Raw genomic sequence first — 23,881 nt, 5'->3', positions numbered from 1 at the left:
GCCACAAATTAAAAAAAGAATTACACTTGTTTTTTTTTAAATGAAAAAGAGACTTTGAAGAAATGTTATTATAAAGCTTACTTGTCGTAAAGCGCTTTATGGCTTAGGGTCTCAAGGCGTATTCAGAGATCAGCTCTCAAAGCTCCACAGTGAGGATGGTCATGTGATGTGAGAAATCTTGATACCAAGAGTAATTTCCAAATTTTAGCCAAGTCAGTGGAGATGTTTTTATTTTTTGGAGCCCCGGGTTTGGAATTTTGAGAAAGCAGATAGTGTGGTCAGTGAAGCTGAGTTTAGCGTATCTTTAAAAGGTTCCTGAATTAGAAACTCCCCTTCAGGTTTGACTTGCTGTAAAGAAAGCTTTTTCATGACAATGACCGTCAGCTGGAACAGGTTACCTATGGATGCTTTGCACATCATCCCTAAAGGTTTTCAAAAGCAGGCTGGATGGAGTCCTGAGCTACCTGAACTGCCCTTTCAACAGACTCTGCTTTGAGCAGGAGGATGGACTGGAGAGCTCCCAAGGTCCCATTTAAAGGTTGTCCTGCAGTGCTCCAAGTATGCAGGTACTGGAGATGTGATATAAATCTATAAAAATGACAGAACATCCTTGATTAGAATTGCCCTGCACATTGGTAGTGTGTGTTCTCATATGCTGTGCTTCTACCCTAGATGTTTGCTATGTGATTGGATCCTCTGCATAAACAATTGCAGTCCTGAGGTCTTGATTCAGGTCCTGCCACATTAAGCTTGTAGGAACCATTCACCAGGGTGAGAGTGTAGGATCATAGAATTGTTAAGATTGGAAAACACTTCTAAGGTCATCCAGATTGACTGTCTACCTACCACCAATACTGACTGCTGGACCATGTCACTTAGTGCCACATCTACATGTTTCTTGAACGCCTCCAGGGATGGTGATTCAACCACCTCCCTGGGCAGCCTGTGCCAGCATCTGAGCACTCTTTCATTGCAGAAGTTTCTCCTAATACCCAGCTGGTAACTCCCCTGGTGCAATGTGAAGGCATTCCTTCTTGTCCTATCACTGTTACTCAAGAGAAGAGGCCAACCCACACTTCACTACAACCTCTCCTCAGGTTGTTGTAGAGAGCAATCAGGTAGGGATGTTTTGTGATGGAAATACAGAACAGTTCAGAATCCAAGTCAGTGAGGGATTTGTGGTAAGCAGAGGTAAAGGCAGAGAGAAGCATCACGTCTCAAGTAGTCATCTGCAGTGACAGCACCCTCAGATGGCAGAGGATACAAACGTTACAATCATTGCATTACCTAGAAATGTCTTCAGTATTTTTCAAAAGCAAGAGGTTAAAAAAGTAGTTTGAAAAATATGTCCAAATCTTGTGCTTAAGCTGGAGGTGTGAAATGCTGCAATAATCATTTCATCTTGTAGCTCACGGCGAGGATGCCGTCAGTGGGGCCACGCATCACGTTTCAGAAGGCAAAATCAGTGCTGAGTTGAACCTAGCAAGAGAGGTGACAAAAAGGAACCCATCTTTATTGACAGATCCAGATTAATGGGAGGCTCCAATGTCCTTGCTGTTCGGAGCAGACGGGGAGGGGAAATGGCACGAAGCAAGCTCCTCATCAGGCATGTACTGCAGCATTGCCCACTGATGCATGCCGGATCACCCGCACGCAGAGATCACATGGCTCCTCCAAAAGTCAAACGATCAATTCGCCTCGTTTTGGCTCTGTACTTAATGCACAAACAGTGCGATCTGCAGGGCTGTAATTGCATTGTTAGGGCCAAGGAACAAGCCTGTGCCTTTTCAGCAGACAGCTGGCAGGGAAAGAGGCATGTTGTTAGGAAAGAGAGAGGCAAGGCAAATAAAATTACTGCTAACGCTCAGAGATCGGCAGGAGTCCTACTTGCCTAATCTTACCGGTGGGAGCAAGCGGCTGTTGTAATCCAATTATAGCAGCATAAGCAATTTGTTAGACACTCCGCATAATGTAACAATTTCCCAATAAACTCTGACTTGTAATAACGTCGGCAAGAGCCCACATAAATCTGCCCGAATGGTGGGGGCTGGAGCGTTCGGCTGGGGGCTTGTAATTTGTGCCATCAGCACGTTTTGTGGAGCGCGGTGCGGTGCAGCCTTTCAGTGCAGGAATTTTAAGGAGAAAAGCGTGGCACACCCCTCCGAGAGAAAGCCATTAGCCAGGGTCAAAAGAAATGCCAAACAAAGCTGGGAGGGAGGGAAGATCGCCCCGAACTCAGGGCTGTAGCTGATGAGGGTTTACAAATGTTAAAAAAGCAGTAGTGAAAATTGTGGTGTTTTAAATTACAGCGGGGGGAGGGAGGGGAACTAGAATTACATCTGTTTTGGAGGGGGAGGGAAGAGAATACCCTCCCTTATATTTAATCCGTTTAAATATTAAAAAAGAAGCTCACATTGAAAGGATGCTCCGTGCTTGCAAGACACGGAAACCACAGATCCTGTCCCAGGCAATTCATAATCTACAATGGGAAAAATGAAACTGTTTCTGGTATCCGGTTCCCCTCCCGTTGTCTTTCTTGCAGCTCCTAGCTGGTTTCATGCATATTGGCACAGCATCTTGATGATGTATCTGAGAGATAAAACGTAGGTCTAGAACCATTCACTTTGAGCATGCCCCAGTGAATTTAACTTTTTTGGCACAATGATGAATGTCCCCTCTGGTTCATGCAGATCTACACAAAGAGCTAATCTAATTTAGATATTATTTAAAAGTAAAATCAGTCTGCTCTGTGCTCTGCCTGTCACTCTTGGAGCACACTGTGAGTCACAGCATTGTAGACACCAGTTTAAGGTTTGTCTTTAGCAAGATTTAAAGTATCATATTTCTGTTAATCCTTCTGTTTAGCATTTCTCTTTGCTAAGATGCTGATAGGCAGCAGCCAAAATAACGTAGGTCCCTTTTTGTACAGCGTGGAGACTGTCAGAGGTCCAGGATTTTGAGAGTAGCTTGTAGCAGCACTGCAGTGTAAGAACGCCTGACTTCATGCTGCTAACAATACTTCATTCATTTCTTAGCCATGGGATCCTGTGAGGTTCCAGTGTGGAATGACATTTCTGCTCTGACTCACTCCCAAGTTGTTGCAGCACGGTGTTTTTTTGTAGGGGAAGAACAGTCTGTAGGACAGAACAGAACCAGTCTGAAGAACGTGCTGGTTTCCCTTAGTGCATGAAACTCCTGCTCTTGATTGCTGGGTTTTGATGCGGGGCTCCTGTGCTTAGCAGAACAAAACCCAAACAAATGCTCCAGCCCAAAACGTTGACCTTGTGCGTACGACTCACACCATGCCATGTTTGTCTTCACTCTATTACAGTATTTCCTGTGTTTTGGAGGTGTATTAATGTATTGGCCTGTCATATTAGTGCTGAAATGATTTAATTTATTTGAGCAGTAAATAATAGTGGAGATGTTCAGGCAGGCTGCTGCATGGGTAATGCTGCATATTTTGCCCTTCTTTCTGCAGAAGTCAAGTCTATTGTTCTTCCTCGTCGCTGTGTGCCAGCGGGTTGGGATAACAGGCTGAGATGGCGTGCGTTGCCAAAAGTATCCTGATAAATGTTTCCTTTCCGTGTAACCACACACCAAAAAGTGTGTCTGAGAGGGCAGGTATTCTCTTCGTTTACAGAAGCCGCGTCGATAAACTGCAGCGCTTCTAATAAAGGCACTCAGTGCCCGGGTTTAACTAATGGCTGATTTTCACGGCTTTGACAGTGAGCTGTGTGCGTTATTTTCTCCTGATATTGTAAAAATAATGAGAGCAAATTAGAACAATCAGTTTACCCAGATAGCTGCTGATTGGAGGTGATGGGCAATATGGCAGCGGGTAATCCATCTTCGGGCTCCTGTCACATTAACTTCAGCAGTGTGGAAAAGATCAGGCGGGGCGAACGGGAATCCTGCCCAATCAGAAAGCCGAAATTAATGAGAAGAGCATTGTTCTGTGATCAACCTTTTAATTAGCAAGAGTGGAGACGGAGGGAGTGATGAAGCTGGCAGCACAGCTGCACAATGCTGGGCATTTTTTTGGCGAGGGGGAGGAAAAACACGGGTTTTAAATTACCCCTTCTGTGCTCCCTGTACACCGGCAGTGTGTCTTCATTCGAAACCCCTTAAAAGATCTTAATAAACAGCCGCATCCAGGTTAATATTGCAAACGTGGCTGTTACTAATGAGTAGCTTAGAAGTAGGTCCTTTCGGGGGTCATTTAGGAAAATGTTGATCACTGTTTAAGGAAAAAAAAAAAAAAAAAAAAAAGGAAGGAGAGAGACGGGGTTTGGTGTTGGATTTAAAGTTTCACTGCATCAAGGAAAGAAGAGGAGGGAGACGGATAAAATTAGAGTAAGGGACTGCCTGTTTTATTACTGCCCTCCTTATTTAGTATATGTTTGAAATAAGATTCCTTGGCATATATTTGCAGTGAGACTCCTTAGTTAAAAATACTATGCATGCTGTGCCTCTTTCAGCAGCAAAAAGGAGCAGAGAGCAGATACTGCGCTGCTTTCCTGCTGCTCCTTTCTCTGCTTGCATTTTGGGAGGTTTTTTTGGTAGGTTTTTTTTTTTTTTTTTTTTTTTTTTTTTTGCACCAATATTTTTCAGTTTATTCAGTTATTGACAAGTTGTAATTTGAAAGGTTTGGCAGCTGTTTGCTGAGAAGATTGACTTGATTGTTTTTTTTTGTAGAGGTTTGATAAAACAGCAGCTTTCTCAATTACAGTCTAAAAGCTGAAACAGTAATTAATGATTGTCAGCTCTGAATGAACAGCAGTCTTTCAAAAATAGGCATATTTGTAAAGGAAACAAATACTGTGGAGGAAAGAGTGGTGTTAGGGGGTGACTTCTGGGAAGGAAAATCAGAAATACTATGAAACAGCATTTGTGTTGGCAGTGCAGAGGAATCCAGCTGATTAACACAGTTCATGTTCGTCTTTCCTTGCTCTCTGCATTGTGTTTTTCAGGCATTGCCTCTCTTTCCCGGTGATTCCCAAAGAAGCTGTGTTGGCTGTGGAGTGAGGCTGTGCTCCTGCACGTCTGTGCTGCTTTTTGTTCCTTTTTCTCATTAGGACACTTAAGCAGGCTGCCTTCATGGTAGGCATCCCACTTTCTGGCATGGGAAGGTGGTGTAACTGTTGTAGCTGGCAGTTCTGCCTGCTAAGGATGTCTTATTTCCCTTTATAACAAACAGGTTCCCTTGTTTATAACTCTGCTACCGTTTAACCTCTTGAAGTAAAAGTCTATTTCTCCCTCAATCTGATTCCCCACTCCCTCCCTGCGGCCTGAGGCAGAAATAAAGTTTGGTGTGGGACAGAGGGTATTTGCTAAAGGAACAGCTGCTCAGTATTTTGTTTTATTCGTGTTGTTTGTTCTGTGCCCCAGGCTGTGTTTATTGCATGCCTTTCAAGCCCTGGTCAGAATATGGAAATACGAACTTCCTCCTGGGGATTTCCCTGCAGTCTGAGTGCTTCACAAGCCTTAATTAATCCTCCCCATGTTTCTTGGGACCAGGGCTGGACTCACAGCATCGTTTTTTTGCGGAGGAGTTCAAAGTTGCTCTTACAACTGAAATCTAGGGATGAAATATTCGTAATAAGCACTAAGGCCTAACAGGAAGTTTATTAGATTAGGAATTATGGCTCCAGATTTTGAGATACCTTTAGTCTTTGTCATATCGTGCTTTTCCATCTCAATTCTTCTGTCTGTGAAATGTGATAATGCTGCTTAATATTTCCTTGCTCGACATCTGGGGATCTGGAAGTGTGATACCAGTTGAAGGGTGTTTTCTGCTTGAGCACTGCTTTTGTTTATATACACCTAATGCTGATTTGGGTTCTGCTCCTCTGATACCTTCTCTCTTCCCAGGTCTGTCTGTGTTAGCCATGGGTCTTGGGGAACTGGTGCCTCCCAGCCGCCAGTGGTTGCAGCCAAATTTGCAATCAAATGCAATACTTACAGGAGGCAATGGCAGTATCTATGAAAAAGTGGTCATTTTCTAAGACAAATGCTTATTCTTCTTGTTGCATAAACACCAAAAGATGTCAAAGCCTTCTTCCCCCCCTCTTCCCTCCACTTTTAATAAAACAGAAAAACCAGTAAATTATTCTACAGCTGCTTAAATCAGTTTGTCAGTTCCCTAAGAGATTCCCTTGTGGCCTGAAAACCAAATGGCAAATTCCTGCCCCAGAGTAATTCTACTGCAAGAGAATAAGAGGGGAAAGGCAACGTGCTGCGGAATTCACCGGCTCCTGACACCTTAAGTATGGAGCTGCTACCGTGACTCTGTAATGGGATGTCCTAGCATGGGGCGTAATATCAGAATGAATGTAAGTATGCCACATGTGAATTAATAGGCAGCCTACAGACTGGTAGTGTTGACATACACGTTAAAATGAACATGCAGCAAATCTTAATTCTTTATTAACCTGATACATTTTTTTCCAGCTGCTGGTCAGATTTTGTAACTGTCTGATTTTGTCAATTTTAGAAGTTCTTGGTAGTTTTTAGAACCCTGTTTTCAGTCAGTTTTATTTAAAATGGCTTATGTATTTTTCCCATCACTTGTTTGGGTTTTGCTTTCTCTCAGTGCAGCTTTCCCACTCCTTCCAAGTGCTTTCCTTGCCCTGCACTCTGCAAGCTGCCCCAGGCTGGGGGATATCACTCTCCAGGTGTTTTACTTTACCCCTGTGGCTTGATCACGTTGGAGCTTTTTTCATGTGTAGAGTGCTGCTGCTTACCATCATATCTTCCTCAGGCCCTCCTTGAAACACTCCTTAAGTGAATGTAATTTCCTGAACATCAGTACCAACGCAGAAGGGAGCTCCTTAGAGCAGGATGCCTTCTCCTGTTAAGCTGGTGGTGGGCTGACCCACGCAAAGGCCTTGATGTGCAGCCTGGTCCCCAGACTGTGCTGTCTGTGCTGTGAGAACAGAGCTGTACTGGCCTGTGCCATCTGAAGCCATCCTTACCCAATTCCCCTGGGAACTGGTGCCAAAGTGGCTCCATGGATCCTGTGCCCACCCATGTGCTTCCTAGAGTCTTATACTTGGCGTATATATGTGGAGAGAGCGCACATATCTACTTTGTATATACAGTCTCATGTGCTTTGTGTGGCGCAAAAGTCTTTCTGGATGCTATTTTTGAAGCCCGCTTTTATTAAATATTAGAATATTTCCTACCTCCAGCTGAAATCTCTCTGTGTTGTGCTTGTTTCAGTTACCCATGTCTTCTTGTGTTCTAGGCGGGCTAGCAAAACCTTGCTCTTGCTGTTGTCTTTAAAATTTCTTGCTATTTTTAGCAAGACAGGTTTGTCTCAAAGACAGATCATTTTGTATTAAGTTTTTAACAGGCAAACAGTTATTTACAAAGTGCTACAGAATATCGTTTCTCTTTAGCAGGATTATAAAACCTTGCCCATACTAATGAAATCAATATGTGTATTGAAGTACTAATCCCTAAAATGTATCTTGCAGTTCCCATGAAGGTGGGGATGGGATGTGTGAACTTACAGGCTGCATAGCTAAGTTGTCAGTCAGGAAATGAGAGCAGCTCTGTTGAGTCTGCGATCTCATCTCCTACAATAATGTTTAATGGAATAAAACCTTGGAGAATGGAGAACTTGATTCCTTACCTTCAGTTTACTTACAAATATGTTATTGTCTTTACCTTACTTTCTGGCCGTTTGTCACATCAGTAACTTCTTTGGATCAAGCAATGACAATTAGGATCCCTGCTAATGTGAAAGACTAGATCAGCAGCCTTCAGATGCTGTCCTCCACTGCGTCACATTTACCTTCTGAGTTTCCTGATAAGTTAAAGAACTCTTCTCATGTTGGACCTGAAGTGGCTCAGTGTAATTAGTATGGAGGTCAGACACTTGCCTGTCAGTCAGTTTCTTGCAGCAGACCATCATCAGCTGGCAGGACAAGTTTTGATCCTGCTAGTCGTTAAGAATTGATTAGGAGTCATGCTGGTCTCCAACTAATACCTGTCTGATTGCTCCCTGTGGTTCTGATAATATTCATGAAACGTGTGAAAGTGTGGGAGTATATGACAGATGTCCATTGCAACCTATACGCAGATCAGCTAAAGGCAGAAGCTACCAGAAGACAGCAGCAAAGTTGAAATGTATCTTTTCTTCTAATTATGGAGACAGTAGACAGTTGTCCCTTGAGACAGAAGAGTTCACAGTCACTGCAGCTCACTGCCCAGCAGGTCACAGCCTAGTCTTCTCTGTCAGTGGTGAGTGAGTTGAAGGTATCTCCTCTCTAATCCTCCAGCAGAAGTGCATGCATATCAGGGACTCTAAGGTCACTTGCTTTACAACCTGCCAGATCCCATCGTCATCTTACATCCAAACATGACATGAACAAGCAGCTTAAGGCTTTGCCCCACATCCTGTGGGAGTTGTGAAAGTATGAACAGAGACCTCCTCTGTTCCTGTGTAATACATTTGTTACAAACACATCAGAGACTAGGAGGGGTACCCTGTCAAACCAGCTGCAGTCACAGTGGATACAGCCTTGGGGCACTCTGAGGTTTGTGAATCTCCTGGAGCTGAGACAGATGGATAAAAGCGTACTGGAGTAGTTTTCCTGTGTATCTATGAAACTCAGCAGTTCAGCACCTAGTGGGAAGGGTGTAGGTTGGACATTTCATAAATCTCAGGTATGCTCAAGCTCAGATTGAAAATTGACAGCTGCTTTTTCTGGCTGACGCAGTGGCCTATCGTCCGTGATAGAGGAATCAATATATCTTTGTATATTTAATAGAGCGGAGTCCGCGGTCTCATCTATGTTCTCTACTCATTGAAGGTCAATTTGCTCAGTTACTAGTCAACAAGTCTGCATCTGTGCCGTCTCAGATGATGTGTGAGGTATAAGGTGGTGAATGACCTCCTGCATAGCGGGACCTTTCCTGGTTTCTATCACCCTACCTACTGGGACCTCAGCTCACTAGTTCCAGCTCCCTGCTCTTGCAGGTACTGTGCTGTCCCTTTGGTGAACTCGCTGGGCTTTATTTTACAGCCACTTGAAGGTTGAACTTTTTTTTCCATTCTGGTACCACCAGAAGATCATTCCGCAGCTCAATAGTTCTGAACACTGGAAATCCTCTCCAGGCTGCCGAGTTAGCTTGCTCGTAATGGGATTGTAGCTTTGATTCTTCTGCTTCTTTATTCCTTCCGTTTTAGAAATCCCTTCCCTTTTTTATGTTTATCCCCATATGTTTGTTGGAAGAAATCATGCTCTCTTTGTGTTTATTTATTAGGATGGATTGAATGGGATTGTCTTCATTTGAATAAGAGGAAAGAGTAGTGATGAAGAGCATCGTGCTCTCTTCCAAACACTCTGTCTAATAATTGTTCTGAACTTTACTGTAGCAATTAACACTCACTTTCACTTTGCATGCAAAGATCTAATTCTGGCTGATGTTTCACTGTTGTATTAAAGCATATATAGCATATTTTATATATATATATATATATATATATATATATACATATATAAAATACATAAAGTGACACAACCTTCAGTTCTTCTTAAAGGAAAGGAAGCTTGGGCAAGTGACTCTGTGCTTCTCCTTGTTCCTGTGTGCTGTTCCTCTTGCTGTTCCTCTCCCTTCATTCTCCTGCAGCGTTGTTCTGCCCTTTGCAGCATTCAGCAAATAATCTTTGCCTGGGTTAGGTCTCACCAATAGTCACTGCCACTAATTGGCAAGTTTTAAAATTGAGAGTTTTCTCAGAGGGAACCTAGATTGTGAAATAACTCATGTTGTGCAGTAAAACAAACTGTTCCATATTTTCCTTCATGTATATTTAACACAATCTATAATTTACAAAAATAGATTCAAATTAGTCTGCTTGTGGAAGCTCATATTCAAGATAACTTCAGCAGGGCAGGCAGTCCCTTGCTGCATGTGACTGACGGGCTTAGCTGAGGCTGCAGCTTGGGAGCAGACAGCAGTATAGAATCATAGAATCATAGAATCATAGAATCACTAAGGTTGGAAAAGACCTAAAAGATCACCCAGTCCAACCGTTCACCTATTCCCAATAGCTCCTACTAAACCATGTCCCTCAACGCAACATCCAGTCTTTCCTTGAACACCCCCAGGGTCGGTGATTCCACCACCTCCCTGGGCAGTCCATTCCAGTGCCTGACCACCCTTTCTGAAAAGTAATACTTCCTCATGTCCAGCATGACAGTACTCACTGTACAGATTGCTGAACCTTATTGTTGAGGAAAATTAAATATGAGCAACCAGATAATTGCTCTCACAGACCTGAAAGTAGCATTACAAGTAGCTGCAATTACTTGTTTTACAGTAATAATGAATCTTGACAGATAAGTAGTCCATACATGCTCAGCTTACAAAGTAGTTTGAAGTTAGAGAATGGAAAAGGTGCTCTGTGCAGCCAGGCTATTTGGGCTCTGTGTGCAAGAAGCAAACCTGCCTGCATGGTAGAAGTATGTCCTGAATTTGTGAAACATGATAGGTCTTTCCTAGTTATATGCACAAGTCCAGGTTTAACTTTCTTCTCCTGTGTGTCCCTCCTCTTGCTTCACAACACAAAACAAAACCCTTGCAATGGTGGCTGCAAAAGAAAATAAAATGCATGATTCTTAGAATGGTTCAGCATTGTCTTTTCTGACCCACTTCTGTAATTGCTTTTGTGTTTAGACAAAGTTCCCCTACATAATATCCTTTTAGATGAAAACAAAAGTGAAAAAAGCTTAACAGCTACACTATGAAAAAACTAGATTGTTAATTAAGTAAGAATGGTAATTTCTTGGCCAAAAAAAAAAAAAAGCCCTCTTTCTGTCAAATAAACCTTCCTTACAAGTCTTTGATTGTATGTAATAAAAATGTTGCTTAATTAATGCCACTTATGTGCATGCATTGTTTTCTTTTAAGTCCCTGGATTTTACAAACGTGTGATTCTGTGGAATCAGGTTGTTCCCCTGCCATGTTAGTTTAGATTTGCCTGTCGTGTGCTTGATAGTAATTTGTAATCTCAATTCATGGGCAGTTTGCAGTGCAAGTGTTAGAAGACTCTGAAGATGACTGGACCTCACAATCTTTTTTGCTTAAGACCTGAATTTTGCAGTTTTTTTGGATCATAAATGCAGAAATGTCTGGAATACAATCAGCTGCAATTCAGAGACAACACACGTTGTAACAGAATCAACAGGTTTTGGCAAAATTTGAGTAGCTGGATGGACAGAATGGAAGGGGGAGATCAGCAATCTGAGCAGGGCATCTCAAGCAGGGCAGTATTTTGCATACTGCATGCTCTCAACTTGCAAAACCAGAAGAGCAGGCAGATCTGCAGTGCCCTTTGGAAGAGTCTGGTATTTGATTATTGCAAAGAATGAATAATTGAAAAGCAAAGGCTTGTGAAGCCCGGAGCTGGAAAGCTTTAAAAAGTAATTCTCTGTAAAGTGTCTTTAAACAGAATTTTAGATTTCATGTATAATAAATGAAATACATCAGCATCAGACAATTCTGTTTTGATTTCGGCCAAAACCTAAACAGGATTTTCCAAACACCTGGGATGTATAGGTGAGTGTTGACTTGAGGATTGTCAGATGAGAAACACAGCATCACTTAAGCTGGAGGAGACCTCGGAAGGTCTGACTTCAGCTCAGAGTGTGTCAGCATTGGATTCATTACGAGGTAACCTCCGCTCTTAGCAACGTGCTTCTCCCAAGTTTTGCACACACAGAACTTCTACTCTACAATTTGAGGGGTAAGTCTCCCTTGACGCCCACAGATCTAGGCAGTACAAGTGTGCAGCTGAGTACTGCTCAGCCACATCGTTGGCTGGGCTGCTCTGAGGCAGTCCTGTCTGTCCTCCTCTGAGGCGTGCTGTCCCTCTGCACACCCTTCCACTGGTGTTCAGTAGGTCAGATGACTGCTGTCATCCTCTCCTGCCGCATGGGAGAGGTGTGGGAAGCAAGCAGAAGTTGCCAGTGCTTTTCTCCAAGTCCTCTCAAGGGGATAAAAGAAACAGTGTCAGATGCTATCTGTACCGTGAGAGGGAAGGTCTGGGTGTCAGGATCTGGGTGCAGCAGCAGAACAGTACAGAAAGTTCGGCCTGGAATGGCAATGACAGCTGTCAGCTGGGGCTGAGGGACGCAGGCAGGTTATGCCAGGAGGTTTGCATGGTTTTTGTCAGGTGCTTCTGTCATCTCCTCGGCTCTAATTACTTCTAGTCCTTCTTACTGGACTTGTCAGAGAAGTGGCAATGTAAGTGGGATAGCCTGACATCCTTTGTGTTTCTTCGTCTTGGTCACATACTGATACTACTAAATTTGCAAACTTCTAAAACCAGGCAGTGCTCAGAAGTCCCCTGGTGGTTAAATACTGAAATTGCTGTGGTAAGTAAAGAAACTAAAATGTACCCACTCTAGGGCACTCGTGTGCAGGGAGAGGATTTGTTTCCACATTTGCATGGATTTTAAGATGCGTAGATGGGTGCTGTGGCTCACCTGAGAAAACTTAAGGTAAAGTGTTTTCTTGATGTACACAAATTTTGATCTTGTTTTCAAAGACCACAAAAATTATTAGTCTGGCTGCTTTTTTTCCTAATAGATGATGTCTAGACCCTGCTAACAAGTCTTTATTTTTTAAGGGTCAAATGTGTTTGCCAGCGCTGGAGAAGAGAAGGCTCTGGGGAAACCCAATAGCAGCCTCTCAGTATCTAAAGGGGGCTGTAAGAAAGAAGGGGATAGACTCTCTAGCAGGATCTGTTGTGACAGGACTAGGGGAAGAGGTTTCAAACTAAACAAGGGGAGATTTTGACTGGATATAAGAAAGAAGCATTTTGCAGTAAGGGCAGTGAGGCACTGGCACAGGTTGCCCAGAGGGGGGGTGGCTGCCCATCCTTGGAGACACCCAAGGTCAGGCTGGAAGGACTGTGAGCACCTGATGGAGCTGTAGGTGTCCCTGTTCACTGCATGGGAGTTGGACCTGATGGCCTCGAAGGGTCCCTTCCAACTCGGATGATTGTGTGATGATGGATGTTTACATGTGGGCAGTGAGGTGTGCTGTTGTTCAGCTCTGCTTGCTTCACCAGGCACTTTCCACACAGCGGCCTCCTTGGACTTCACCAGCATGCAGCCTTGCTCTGTCTCAGTGTGACTTGCATTAGGACACATACATTTAACAAGAGATTCGTGAAAAGCAGAGGGGTGACTTGCCTACGGCAGCTCAGGAAGGCAGCAGGAGAGTTAGGAATAAAACTGAAAAGGCTCGGCTCCCATTTTCCTTTCTCAGTTTTACTTTGTACTGCCAGCTTTCAGTTTATCAAGAATTAATAAGTAATAACCTGTGATTAAAAAGGCCTGACACTCCTTCTGTCATTAGATGTTTCTCTGTCTTCAGCATTGTGCAGAACTCAGCAGGGTTGCACCTTTTGAGTTTCACTTAAGCTGAGTTGCTCAATATTTAATGCTGAAATAGAAACACCTAATTCACAGCTGTAGGCGACCTGTCAGCTACACTGGGATGTTTGTCAGCTGCAAGGTAGGGCGAGGTAGCAAGACTTTCTTACATTGTGAAAATTGAAAATTTCAGCAACTTTTTCATTTAATTTCTTGCTACGTTTCACATTCTACATACAGCTGACATGAAGATCCTTCAACCGGTCCTAAATTACATTTTAAAACAGAACAGTTAATTATAGCAATCTGACTATTTCTAATCGGTTATGGAGAGAAATTCTTCTGACACTTGTTTCTCCCGAGCTTCAGACGAACTGGTGAATGTATTCTTAATTATTCATGTGACAGCAGAAAGTAAAGCAAATAAAAATCATGGACAGCACCACCCAAGGTTGGTTTGGATGAGATCATACAGTCACAGCATAGAATCTATGGCTCTTCTGTTTGGAGAGTGCTAGAGGGAGCTCTAACCCCTTGATGTAGGGAACAGGAGCAGTGTGTCTGTCCAGCTTGGTCCCTGGTAAGTCTTGAATTCTCATAATTTTTTTTGCATCAGAAAGTTGTGTTGTGTTTTTTCTGGGTATGATCCTAAATTGACTCCTTGCATTTTTCAAGCTGAGAAGATGCAAATAGTGTGTTTTCAGGTATGCAAACACTAGGCTTAGTGCAGGCTGTTGTGAGCTCCCTGAATATACAGGAAACAAGTGAGAGATAGCACTGAGATGTTTAACAAATAATATACAGTAGTGAAGTCTAACCTTCGTATACACTTGTTTTCAGAAAGGAGGACAAGTCTTACAAATTAACAGGGAAGGATCGCTCAGAAGTGGGATGAAAAGAAAGATAAGCCTATTGTTGTAGGAAGGGAAATGAAGGTAGATTGAAACTATTCCCACGGCTTGCTAATCTCCTTAAAAGAAACCACAGAATCATACCTTTGTGTGAGTGGTTGAATGTTACATGAGAAATGCAGAACAGTGAGGGGCCAGATGAGACTCACTGTCCTGTTCTGCCCCATCTTACTGGGATGTTTACATTGCTTGTCTATTTCCACAATCCCTGTGTAATTGAGTCTGTTCTAGGCAATGGACTGTTCCTCTCTCCTTTAACTTGAGGGTTTTTCTGGAAGCTTGTTGGCAGCTAAGCAGTGAGCCATGAAGGAATCCCTGGTGCCGCCGCCTGTGACTCAGGATCTGGGCTGTGTGATTTGAGTGCAGCTGATAGGGACAGTCTGCTCATCTCTGAACCAAAACACACCTTGCTGTTTTGGTCAGAGCCTTTGCTTGGTGTTGCTGAGGGGACTGTTTCATGCCTTTCTTCTCCCGTGTACATATGGTTACCTGTCTGGCCTAACCCAGCGCAGTGCGAGGTGTGAAAATGTGGACTTCACCAGAGGCTATCTGTAGATTGTGTTTTTGGAGACCGTTGCTCAGATAATAAATCTCTTACCACGTATCAGCAAAGCAGCTTAAGATACAAAGTCACGGGAAGCTTTAAGCTGGGATAACACCATCTGGAGGTCTCCAGTCCAACTGCCTTGTTCAGAGGAAGATTGCCTTCACAGCCAGCTCAGTTTGCTCAGGACTTTGACCGCTTCTGTTTCTCTCTCTCATAACAACCAAAGTTTTGGTAGTTACCACCTGTGCATATTGCCACTTTTTCTCTCGTTACTTACTTCTGAACAGATTCCATCTCATGTTCCTCTGTAACTTCTCAGGAGACACCCTCAGCCTTTTCCAGACCAAACATCCAGCTTCCCCAGCCATCTTCCCCAGCCAGCTCTTTCTTGGGAATCGCCCCAGTTTGCCAGCAAGGTAATGTTTGACTGCAAGTTTTACATAACAGCTAGTATTGAGAAGACAGTAATTATTAATGGGTGAAAATTGCATGATTATCTAGAAGAGACCATAGGAGGCTGTATGAAAAGTCTGTCTAGGTGTTTACTGGCCAGCTTTGACACTCTGCAAAAGTATTTGCCCCTGTTTGTTGCAGGGAGTTGGACTAGATGACCTTTAAGGGTCCCTTCGAAATAAAACAGTTATATAATTCTGTTCCATGGACTTTCTTACAGCTGCCTCTTTGATGGCTGCCAACAGCAGGAATGTTGGTGTCAATGAGTGTGAACCCATTAGATGTCCTCTTCTAGACCTGGCTGTGCTGGTAAAAAAACACCACACAGCCTTTGTCTGGCTGCTGCAGGTTGCTGCCCTCCAGGATCTGTCAGCAAAACTGCAACCCTGCTTTCAGTTAAGATGAGGTGTTTTAGCTTAGACAGTTTAAATAGCAGGTCTTTGCTAACAAGCTTATTTTGACTGAAATAGGTTAGGCAGTGTGCATGCAGCCAACTCTGCCAGCAGATCTAAGGAGTGTGTCTGTAGTGGGACCAAGCATTGTTGAGACAGTTGCCATTCTTTAGATCACTGCTGCATTTTTGTTTGTTGCGTATCTTGGTCGTATGGTGCATTTGTGCTCTCTTTGTTGGCGGTGGCAATGTGCATCTCCAAGGAGGTTCTTGGAAAATAATGCTGCTTTGAGCTGTGTTCTCTTGGATGAGCTATTTTGGAGGGCTTTTGTTCTTGATGATAAAAGCTTTACCTAGAGGATCATAGCATTTTCAAAATCTCTGTAGCATTGCTGAATGCAGACAGTATTATCTTTCAGGTTGTTCTCTCCCTCTACTTGTGGGTTCTTCCCAGTGGTGTAGTCTTCAGGGTTTAGCCATGGTTTGAACCTCTTTAGTCCATCTGCCTGTTCCTGGCTGCTTTTCTCTCCGAGTTCAGGGAGTACTTGGAGCAAAAAGAAAATCAACCGTAAAGAAAAACTTCACTCAGGCAGTAAATCATGCTTGGATGTTTTTAAAACAGAAGCAACTGTTCTAGAAAACTATGAAACTGCTGCTTAGAGCATAGCTTATGCCTTTCCCTGCCATAAACGAGCCCTTTGCTGCTGCTGGCCATTACCCAATGACTTTAGTAGACTGGTTCTCCAAGTGATAATGTGCGTGTTCCTTCCCTCCATTAACAGTAATAACATATAATGGTCCCAGCAGTTCAACATAGGTTCTGGTAGCCATTCTGAGAAAGAATTTCCTTTGGTGACTTCCAGTGAAAGTAGTTTCTTACTACTGTAGTATCTGCTTTGACATCGGTGTACGATCAGTTTATACCTAATGAAATGATCGCTTTAAGAGTGACGGTGGCTGCTCCTCCCTGCCCCATATGTCTAGATTTGCATTCGGTCAGGGATCTTAGTTTGGGAAAGTAACATATGCCAGTGCTGTGCTGATGCAAGCAGATTTCTCATCAGTGCTTGTTATTTTCAAAGGCAACTTGAAGATAAGGGAGGAGGAGGAGAGGGACTCCCAATTCACATCCGTTGCTGGCATCAGAGAAATTTTATTTTGGAGGTTTTTACCAGCACTTAAAATCTAGATGGGAGACCTATATCAAACGAAAGTTTACAATAGGAGCTACGAGATTCCAGACAATTAAACTTTATTAGTCTGTCTGAAACATTAACTATTATCTTAAAAGAATAGTTTTTTAATCTCCTCTCCCTGTTGCTGTTTACTGTGTAGCAGTGTGGGAGGGGAGCAGCTTCTCCAGCAAGGTGTTATTGCAGTTTGTACAGCCGCTGTGCAAGTGCACATGGCCGAGTCGTGCCTCCCCTGTCCCTGGAGAGACCCAAGATGTTCCTGTTCGGGTGTCTGTGGCTTTCTCTGGCCCTAAAACAATGCAGCATTTTCCTTCTTCTGTGTCTGAGGCCATATCTGTAGCTGGGTGCCCTTCAGGCTAATATCACATCGTAGGCACTTGGATGGTACCTCTGAAAACGATTGCCCCCCCCCCCCCCCCCCCCCGCCTGAATTTCAGCAAGTGCGGCTGGTTGGGCTGCTGTGTCCAGTGTAATTCCAGTGATCTTTCATCTAGGCTGATCCTTACTTATCCAGGTTCTTTTCTGAAGATGTTTGGAGATCAAATGTGGGCAAGCTGCTAAAAGTCACGAACTGGCAGAACTGCGAGGTCCTTAAGTGTCCAGGGGGCTGCTAATTTCAGCGTGAGCCTGTATTTTGAATTTTCACTTGAAAATGAACGGTCGCGATGCTGCGCTTTCTTTCATGCTGCTTTCTTTTGACTCTCAGATGTGATTGATGATCATCTGCTTCTGAGTTCTGATCGTTTCTCAGAATGTTGTGGTGAGCTGTGCAGCGTGGAAACTAATTCAGTACTGAGCGACTCCGTCCGTGTGTGCGCTAAACCCATGGTTAACCTCGCAGAGTCTGTTGTGCGAGATGGAGGCAGACGGAAACGGGTAGATTCTAAAGTGAGCTTTTAAGATAAAAGTAAATGGAGTGAGTTGTTAAATGACCTAGGATTGTAGCTTTTCTGTCAAGTCAAACATCAGAAAAGCAGATTTGCTCTGCAAAGGAGAAAAGTGAGGAGCTGCTGTTCTTCTTGTGCCATACAGGTGCTGTGGCAGGAGAGGTCCTGCTCCTTATGGGGAGACCCCCACCCCATTTCCTAAAACAAGGCAGCACTGCCATAGGGAGCTGCATTAAGGAGCTACGACTTCCATCCTCTTTGCTTAGCCTTGGCGATCTGGGAATCTGTTCTGCAGCATTTGGCAATTATGAACCTAAAAAGAAAGAAGCCAGCCGTAGAAACCGAACCTGTGTCCTGTTAATTATGCTGTTACTGCCTTCAGGCGTGCAAACAGCCCCCTTCAACAGGACTCTGAAATACTGGCTCTGCCTTGTAGGATGGAGGACTGGCAGAGGTTCTCAGCTCCATTTCAGTGCTTTTGCTCCGTTGCTCTGTTGGGGTGGCTGAGTGCTACGGGCAGGAGCAGCTTCACATCTACTGAGTGGCTTTGAAGGAGCTGTGCAGTGTTCTGGGGCTGCAAGCAGCTTTGCAGGCATCACCTCAAAACATCTCTCCACCACTTGGACTTTTTAATCCCCTGCTTTTCTCACACAGCTTCCAGCATGCTGCAGAATTCCTGATCTTTCTTTGTGCTGCTGCCGCAACTACAGGTTTCATGTCTGGTTTCACCACTGTGGTTTTTTAATGGAGTTAATTGTGAGGAACGGTCAGGATGTGTACACTGGTGTGGCTTTGCTTTCACTGCAAAGTTACCATCTCCCCCTGTTACAGCCGTACACCTGCACGGTACTTTTCTTTGTCATCCCATTGCTCGTTTTCCCCCCCAGTGTCTTTTATCTTGTGAGTGAAGTTTGAACAGTACGCAGAAAGTTAAATGCCTGGAGTCTTTTAAATATAAGTAACACGCACCCAGTAATAAGCTGTCGGTTGTTTTTTTGCTGCCTGCAAAGAAACATAAACACAGCGCTCATTTCTGGCAGGTTTTTACTGTCAGAGTTTCTCCTATTATATTTATCTTACAATTTGCCAGGGGGTGAAGTTATTAAGTTTTAGCAGCAGCCATCGATCAAGTTCACAAGTTAACACGATAAAGGCTCTGTGCCGCTCCGATCCGGGAAAATGATGATCCTCACTCGGTAATTAACTAAATGAGAAAGTTAAATCTTACTTGAGAGCTGGGAGAGATGAAAGAGAGGTGTTTGTCAGTTTCTCAGTGGAAATTAGAAGCAGTTTTCTGCAATTCCCTAAGCTGCTGCTCTGTCATATTTTACATAAGCACTGGGAAAACGTCTTGTAATTAGTGCTGTCATGGAGGATTTTTTTTGCTGAAGGATGTTGGAATAATTCATTAGATTATCAAGAAAGGCTTGTGTCCTGAAATGATTAGCACAGTGAAATTTAAACCATTAACGATAACAAGTTTAGAGCTTGCTGCAGTGCAGAGGCACCCGGGGTATGTCTGTGCCTATTTCAATCATTTCTTATAATTAAACATTATGTCCTCTTTTTTCCTCCCCTTCACTAAGACCCATCCAAAATTCCTGTTAAGGTGGCTCTATCTAGATCAGCGACTTAACCGTGGCCAGCGACACAAGCAGCTGGGGGTGGGATACTGCAGCTGCCAATGAACAGTAGGAGCCACCTGTCCAGGTCGGAGCTGCAGTCCCTGTATGGAGGAAGGGGGAGAAGCCCAGCATGGACCCTTGGTACTGAGTTGTCCAAGGAAGGTCCCTTCATTTGGTCTGGAGAGATGCTCAGTGCTGACCTCATCTCTTGGTCATGTTGGAACTCCAGCTTGAGGACATCTGGAAGGTAGAGAAGGTCCCAAACCTTGCTGGGATCATTTAAGCCGCACATGATATTCTGTCTTTCTCTTTTTCTTAAAAGAGTTGTCTTCTTACATCAAGAAATGTGTAAACTAAATTCACCCATGCTGTGGAAAGTGCCTTAACAAAGTCCTCTGCAATGATTAGAAGATGTTATGAGGACTTTTTTAATTAAAAAAAAAATTGATTATTACTAGGTTTTGACCACTGCTACGGGTTCTGACCGTTACTGTGGGCTGTGAAATATTGTGCCTGTAACACCATCAGAGAACTGTGCTGATCCTTACTGTTGTGCTTTAGAAGGTTTCTTAGTCCCCTCTACTGATCAAAACCAAAAATAACTTTGATTGTCATATGTGGGTTACAGCTGTAATATACCATGGCCGTTGTGTCTACTATGCAGAGTAGGAGATTTATCTAGGCTTTATTTATCTTGTTGAAGTATGGCACCTTCCTATAGTTGCAAACCATTAGTTAGATTGAATTCCTTTCATATACTAGCCCTATTGTACTTTGCAGGGCATACAAACATACTTTGTGTGAAATGTAGCCATTTGGAGAAAGGCTCATGTAATTATGGGCTGCAGTGGAGCAAGGTACGTAGATCCTTGAGGTAGTACCAACCCGAGGCAGCCAGTCCTCTGGGTTTCCCAGCACAGCTCACAGGCTCGGGCACACCAGTGCAGAACATCTTGGTGGCTCTTGCAGAGGAGTTGCCACTGGGGAACCTGGAGCTAGCTGAGGCACAGTGGAGCCTGCACCTTCGTTGTACGCAGCTTTCGCCTGTGATGATGGGCTACCACTGCTTATTCTTCGCCACTTCGGCAAGTGAAGCTTATAAAAAGCATAAGCACTAACATGGCACTTGGATGCCAGTTCAACATAGCAGTGTGTCCTGCTTGTAGGTCGGTGCTCACTTCTTCAGGTTATGTCTGCTGTTGTGCCTGGAAAAGGAACCATTGAAGAGACCATAGTGTGCTGCAGGAAATGGAATCTGATTTGTCATGAACTGCAGCTGAACAGAATGGTTGAGTCATCAGGGTTTATTAGAAAGCTAAATGAATTCTCTTGCTGCTTGTAACCGGTACCTCCCCAGTGTTTTAATGATACACATGCTTGATGTCATTGTTGTGTCGTTGCTTTTTTTAATAACAGACCTTTTTCACCGAGCTCCTCAGTGGATTTTCAGGAATCTTCAAATTGAAATTTTGGAATCTTCTTCTTACCCTTAGCTGCAGATGGACAGGGCGATCACAGGATTTTGAATCCTGCAGAGCTGGGGTATTCCTGGCCTGCACAGTCTTTCTGATCCTTGGTGTATGGACCATGGGACCCCTGGGCATGCTATGGTGACCTTGGGTGTGCTTTTTTCGATGGGAGACTTGAGCAGGCAGGGACACTGATGATGTCTCAGGTTTCTATGGTCAGAATGTGGCTGAAGTAGGACACGCACACCTAAAAACACGTTGTACTCCTGTCTGCTAATTCAGACATATAAACACATAGAATGCTTTTCTTAGCAGATCCACAACGTAAGTGCAGAGTTTGTCTTCAAGTTACGTGTTGGTCAGTGGGCTTTTTAATTGATTCTTTCCTACCTCAGAGGCTGTATTTACTTGGGACCCAAGCAAGGTGAGTTGCTTTGGCCCACCGAAGCCATCTGATTTTAGGCACACAGGATCTGTTACTTGTTTTTGTGGGTTTTGCAACTTCTATTTGATGTCCCAGGCAGACGTTTTAGAGGTAAGTGGGGGCTGGAGGCTGCTGGAAGCTTGTCAAGGCAGGGGCAGAGCCTGCTGCAGCCCCACGCCAGGAGGAGCAGTCCCTTTTGTCTTTGTACTTCACCTGCCTACTCTGCTGCTCCGTCTTACAATTTCTCAAATTAAAAGCTGGAGACAGCCTGTTGTGGGATGAACTTCCCAACAAACAAACAAGAGAAATTAACCACATCAGGCTTGTAGAACACAACAGCTCTCTGCTGTCTAAATCCAGCACTTTTACGGGGGTGTCTGTTTTGCAGGCAGCTTAACTGCAGCAGAAATGACCAGAGTCCCCCAAGACCAATGTTCAGCGCAGTCCATTGGTAATGATTTTTTGCCTGGCTGTTGCCAGCTGCGGACTTTGCTAGGAAAACTTCAGTCTTTCACACCAAGGACGTCATTCCCACAGCCCCTTTTATAGAGGTTTCTCTATATAAAAAGATGTCCCAAGAGAATGTCTTCCTGCTGCCCAGTACTGGGTTTGTTATTCACTTGCAGTGCAGTCCGTGGGATGACCGAATGAAATAGGGTCAATCAGTCATAGCCCTTGTCTTACACAGTCCTACTGAACACACACACAGCTCTGTGGGGAGAAAAGGGAGGTTGAAAACCCTGAGCTGCAGAGTTCAGTACGGGTGGTGTGTACTCCATGTTCTGAGACTTGACACTGAAGTAGTAGAAATTGCTTGCTACAAATGGCGGCTAATTACCACCTTTTTCCATCTGAAGAAAATCTGTCCAGCTCTGCTGGAGAGGCTGAAATTTAGGTGGCTTTGTGCTATACAATGAGATGGAAGCGGTGAATAGTTAGGTATATTTTCAAATGATGGTATTTTTGGTATTTCAGAGAATTGCTGGCAGGGCAGGTGGGTATCAAAGAACAAGAATTCTTTTCTCCAGAGCAGTTAGGAATTTACACATTCCAAACCCTAACTGGATAATGTTTTTATCTGCTCTCTAAACGCAGTGTTTCAGCACTTGAGAAGAAGTATTGTTTTGTGTTTTGTGTTTTCTTCCAGTAAAATGAGTAAATCCATACATTTTAGTTGTAATTACAGGCAGATTTAGGTACTCATCTTTTCCTTTAAAAGGAATGAAGTCTCATGGTGAGGTTGGTGCCTGGAATTTTATCATACAGCAGAAATACGGCGCCCCTGAATCAATGGTTTATATATTTCACTGTCTGTAATTCGTTTCTAATGATTTGATAATTAATAGTGAACCTCCAATTACATTTTGTAAATACAAGCGGTGTAGTATTGCTGACTTTCCTTACAGAGCTGCTTGGTGTTACACCACTGAGGTGAAAAAGGGAAAATCATATGTTTTCAGTGGGAATAATCTACAAAAGCAAAATGAAAATTATCCTTGCTTTGGTTAAACGTGTGCCTGTAGTGTGTATTCCTAGACTGGGGATGTACAGAAGTGAGTGTGTGGGGATAATGAATCCTAAAAAGATACAAAAGTCTCAATTTAGCATTTAATGCAAACTGAGCAGTGTAGAAAAAAAAATAATGTTAATGTTTTCTGGACAAAGGATATCCTTACAATGCAAAATGTGCACTTTTCTTCCAGTAAAATCGTTTAGGAAGCAGAAATTACATCTTGCCATCAAGAAGTAAATTGAAATGTCAGTGTTTTGTATTGTCCCTGAAACTCTTCTTTGAGCTGAGCCTTTCTGACGAGATATTAGCAGTGCTTGGAAAACATAAGCTCTTTTATTCTGTGAAGGAAGCATGTAGCAGATATCAGGGTGTGCTTTAGTTGGTTTAACCCTTACAGTATGACTTTATACTTGGAAGAAGTGCTCTTTTTTTTTCCCCTCATTTGTTTTAGGCATTTTCTATGAGTTGTAGTAGCAGTCCATTCTTAGAAAAGTGAAATATAAATGCAGTTTTCTGTTGGTGTATTGAAATAACTGGTAACTGTAGATTAGGAATCCAAACGCATTTTGCTGTCTGCAAGACGTAAATAAAACTGTGTTTGTATTAAATTGGCACTCATGGTTTCCCTTCCAAGCAGTCCTTTGTGTGCAGCTCAGGCGTGGACCAGGGCCTTGTTCTGCTGGAGTTACAGCTCTGCACTCAGCTGCAAATGGGATGCACAGTCCTGGCCAACTTCATTTATCAGAGCACCCGATCTTGTATGATTTGTGTTTTTCTTTCCTTTCACAGACAAAACTTGCCAATGGCACTTCCAGTATGATTGTGCCCAAGCAGAGAAAACTGTCAGCAAGCTATGAGAAGGAGAAGGAGCTCTGCGTCAAGTACTTCGAGCAGTGGTCTGAGTCTGACCAGGTGGAGTTCGTGGAGCACCTCATCTCCCAGATGTGTCACTACCAGCATGGACATATAAACTCTTACCTCAAGCCCATGTTACAGAGGGACTTCATCACTGCACTGCCAGGTACTTCTGCAGGCGGCGGAAGTGTGCTCCTTCCTCTTGTCTTCCAGAAAACT

The 23,881-nt window shown here is 43.6% G+C and overlaps 1 protein-coding gene across 5 annotated transcripts in view; it reads left to right on the top strand.

Annotated features, from left to right (window-relative positions):
- Positions 1 to 23,881, top strand: part of BTRC (beta-transducin repeat containing E3 ubiquitin protein ligase) — a gene marked incomplete at both ends in the record, with an annotated part of 106,014 nt that overhangs the window by 60,247 nt on the left and 21,886 nt on the right. For all 5 annotated transcript variants that reach the window (XM_079535203.1, XM_079535202.1, XM_079535201.1 and 2 more), the window contains one exon: positions 23,597 to 23,828. In XM_079535203.1, coding sequence (XP_079391329.1) covers positions 23,597 to 23,828 — 232 coding nt within the window. The remainder of the gene's footprint in view (positions 1 to 23,596; positions 23,829 to 23,881) is intronic.

The sequence above is a fragment of the Tetrao urogallus genome (genome assembly GCF_951394365.1).
Source record: "Tetrao urogallus genome assembly, chromosome: 5".
In the NCBI taxonomy this organism is placed as follows: domain Eukaryota; kingdom Metazoa; phylum Chordata; class Aves; order Galliformes; family Phasianidae; genus Tetrao; species Tetrao urogallus.
Note: the sequence above shows the minus strand (reverse complement) of the source record. Positions and strands in the feature narration are given on the sequence as shown.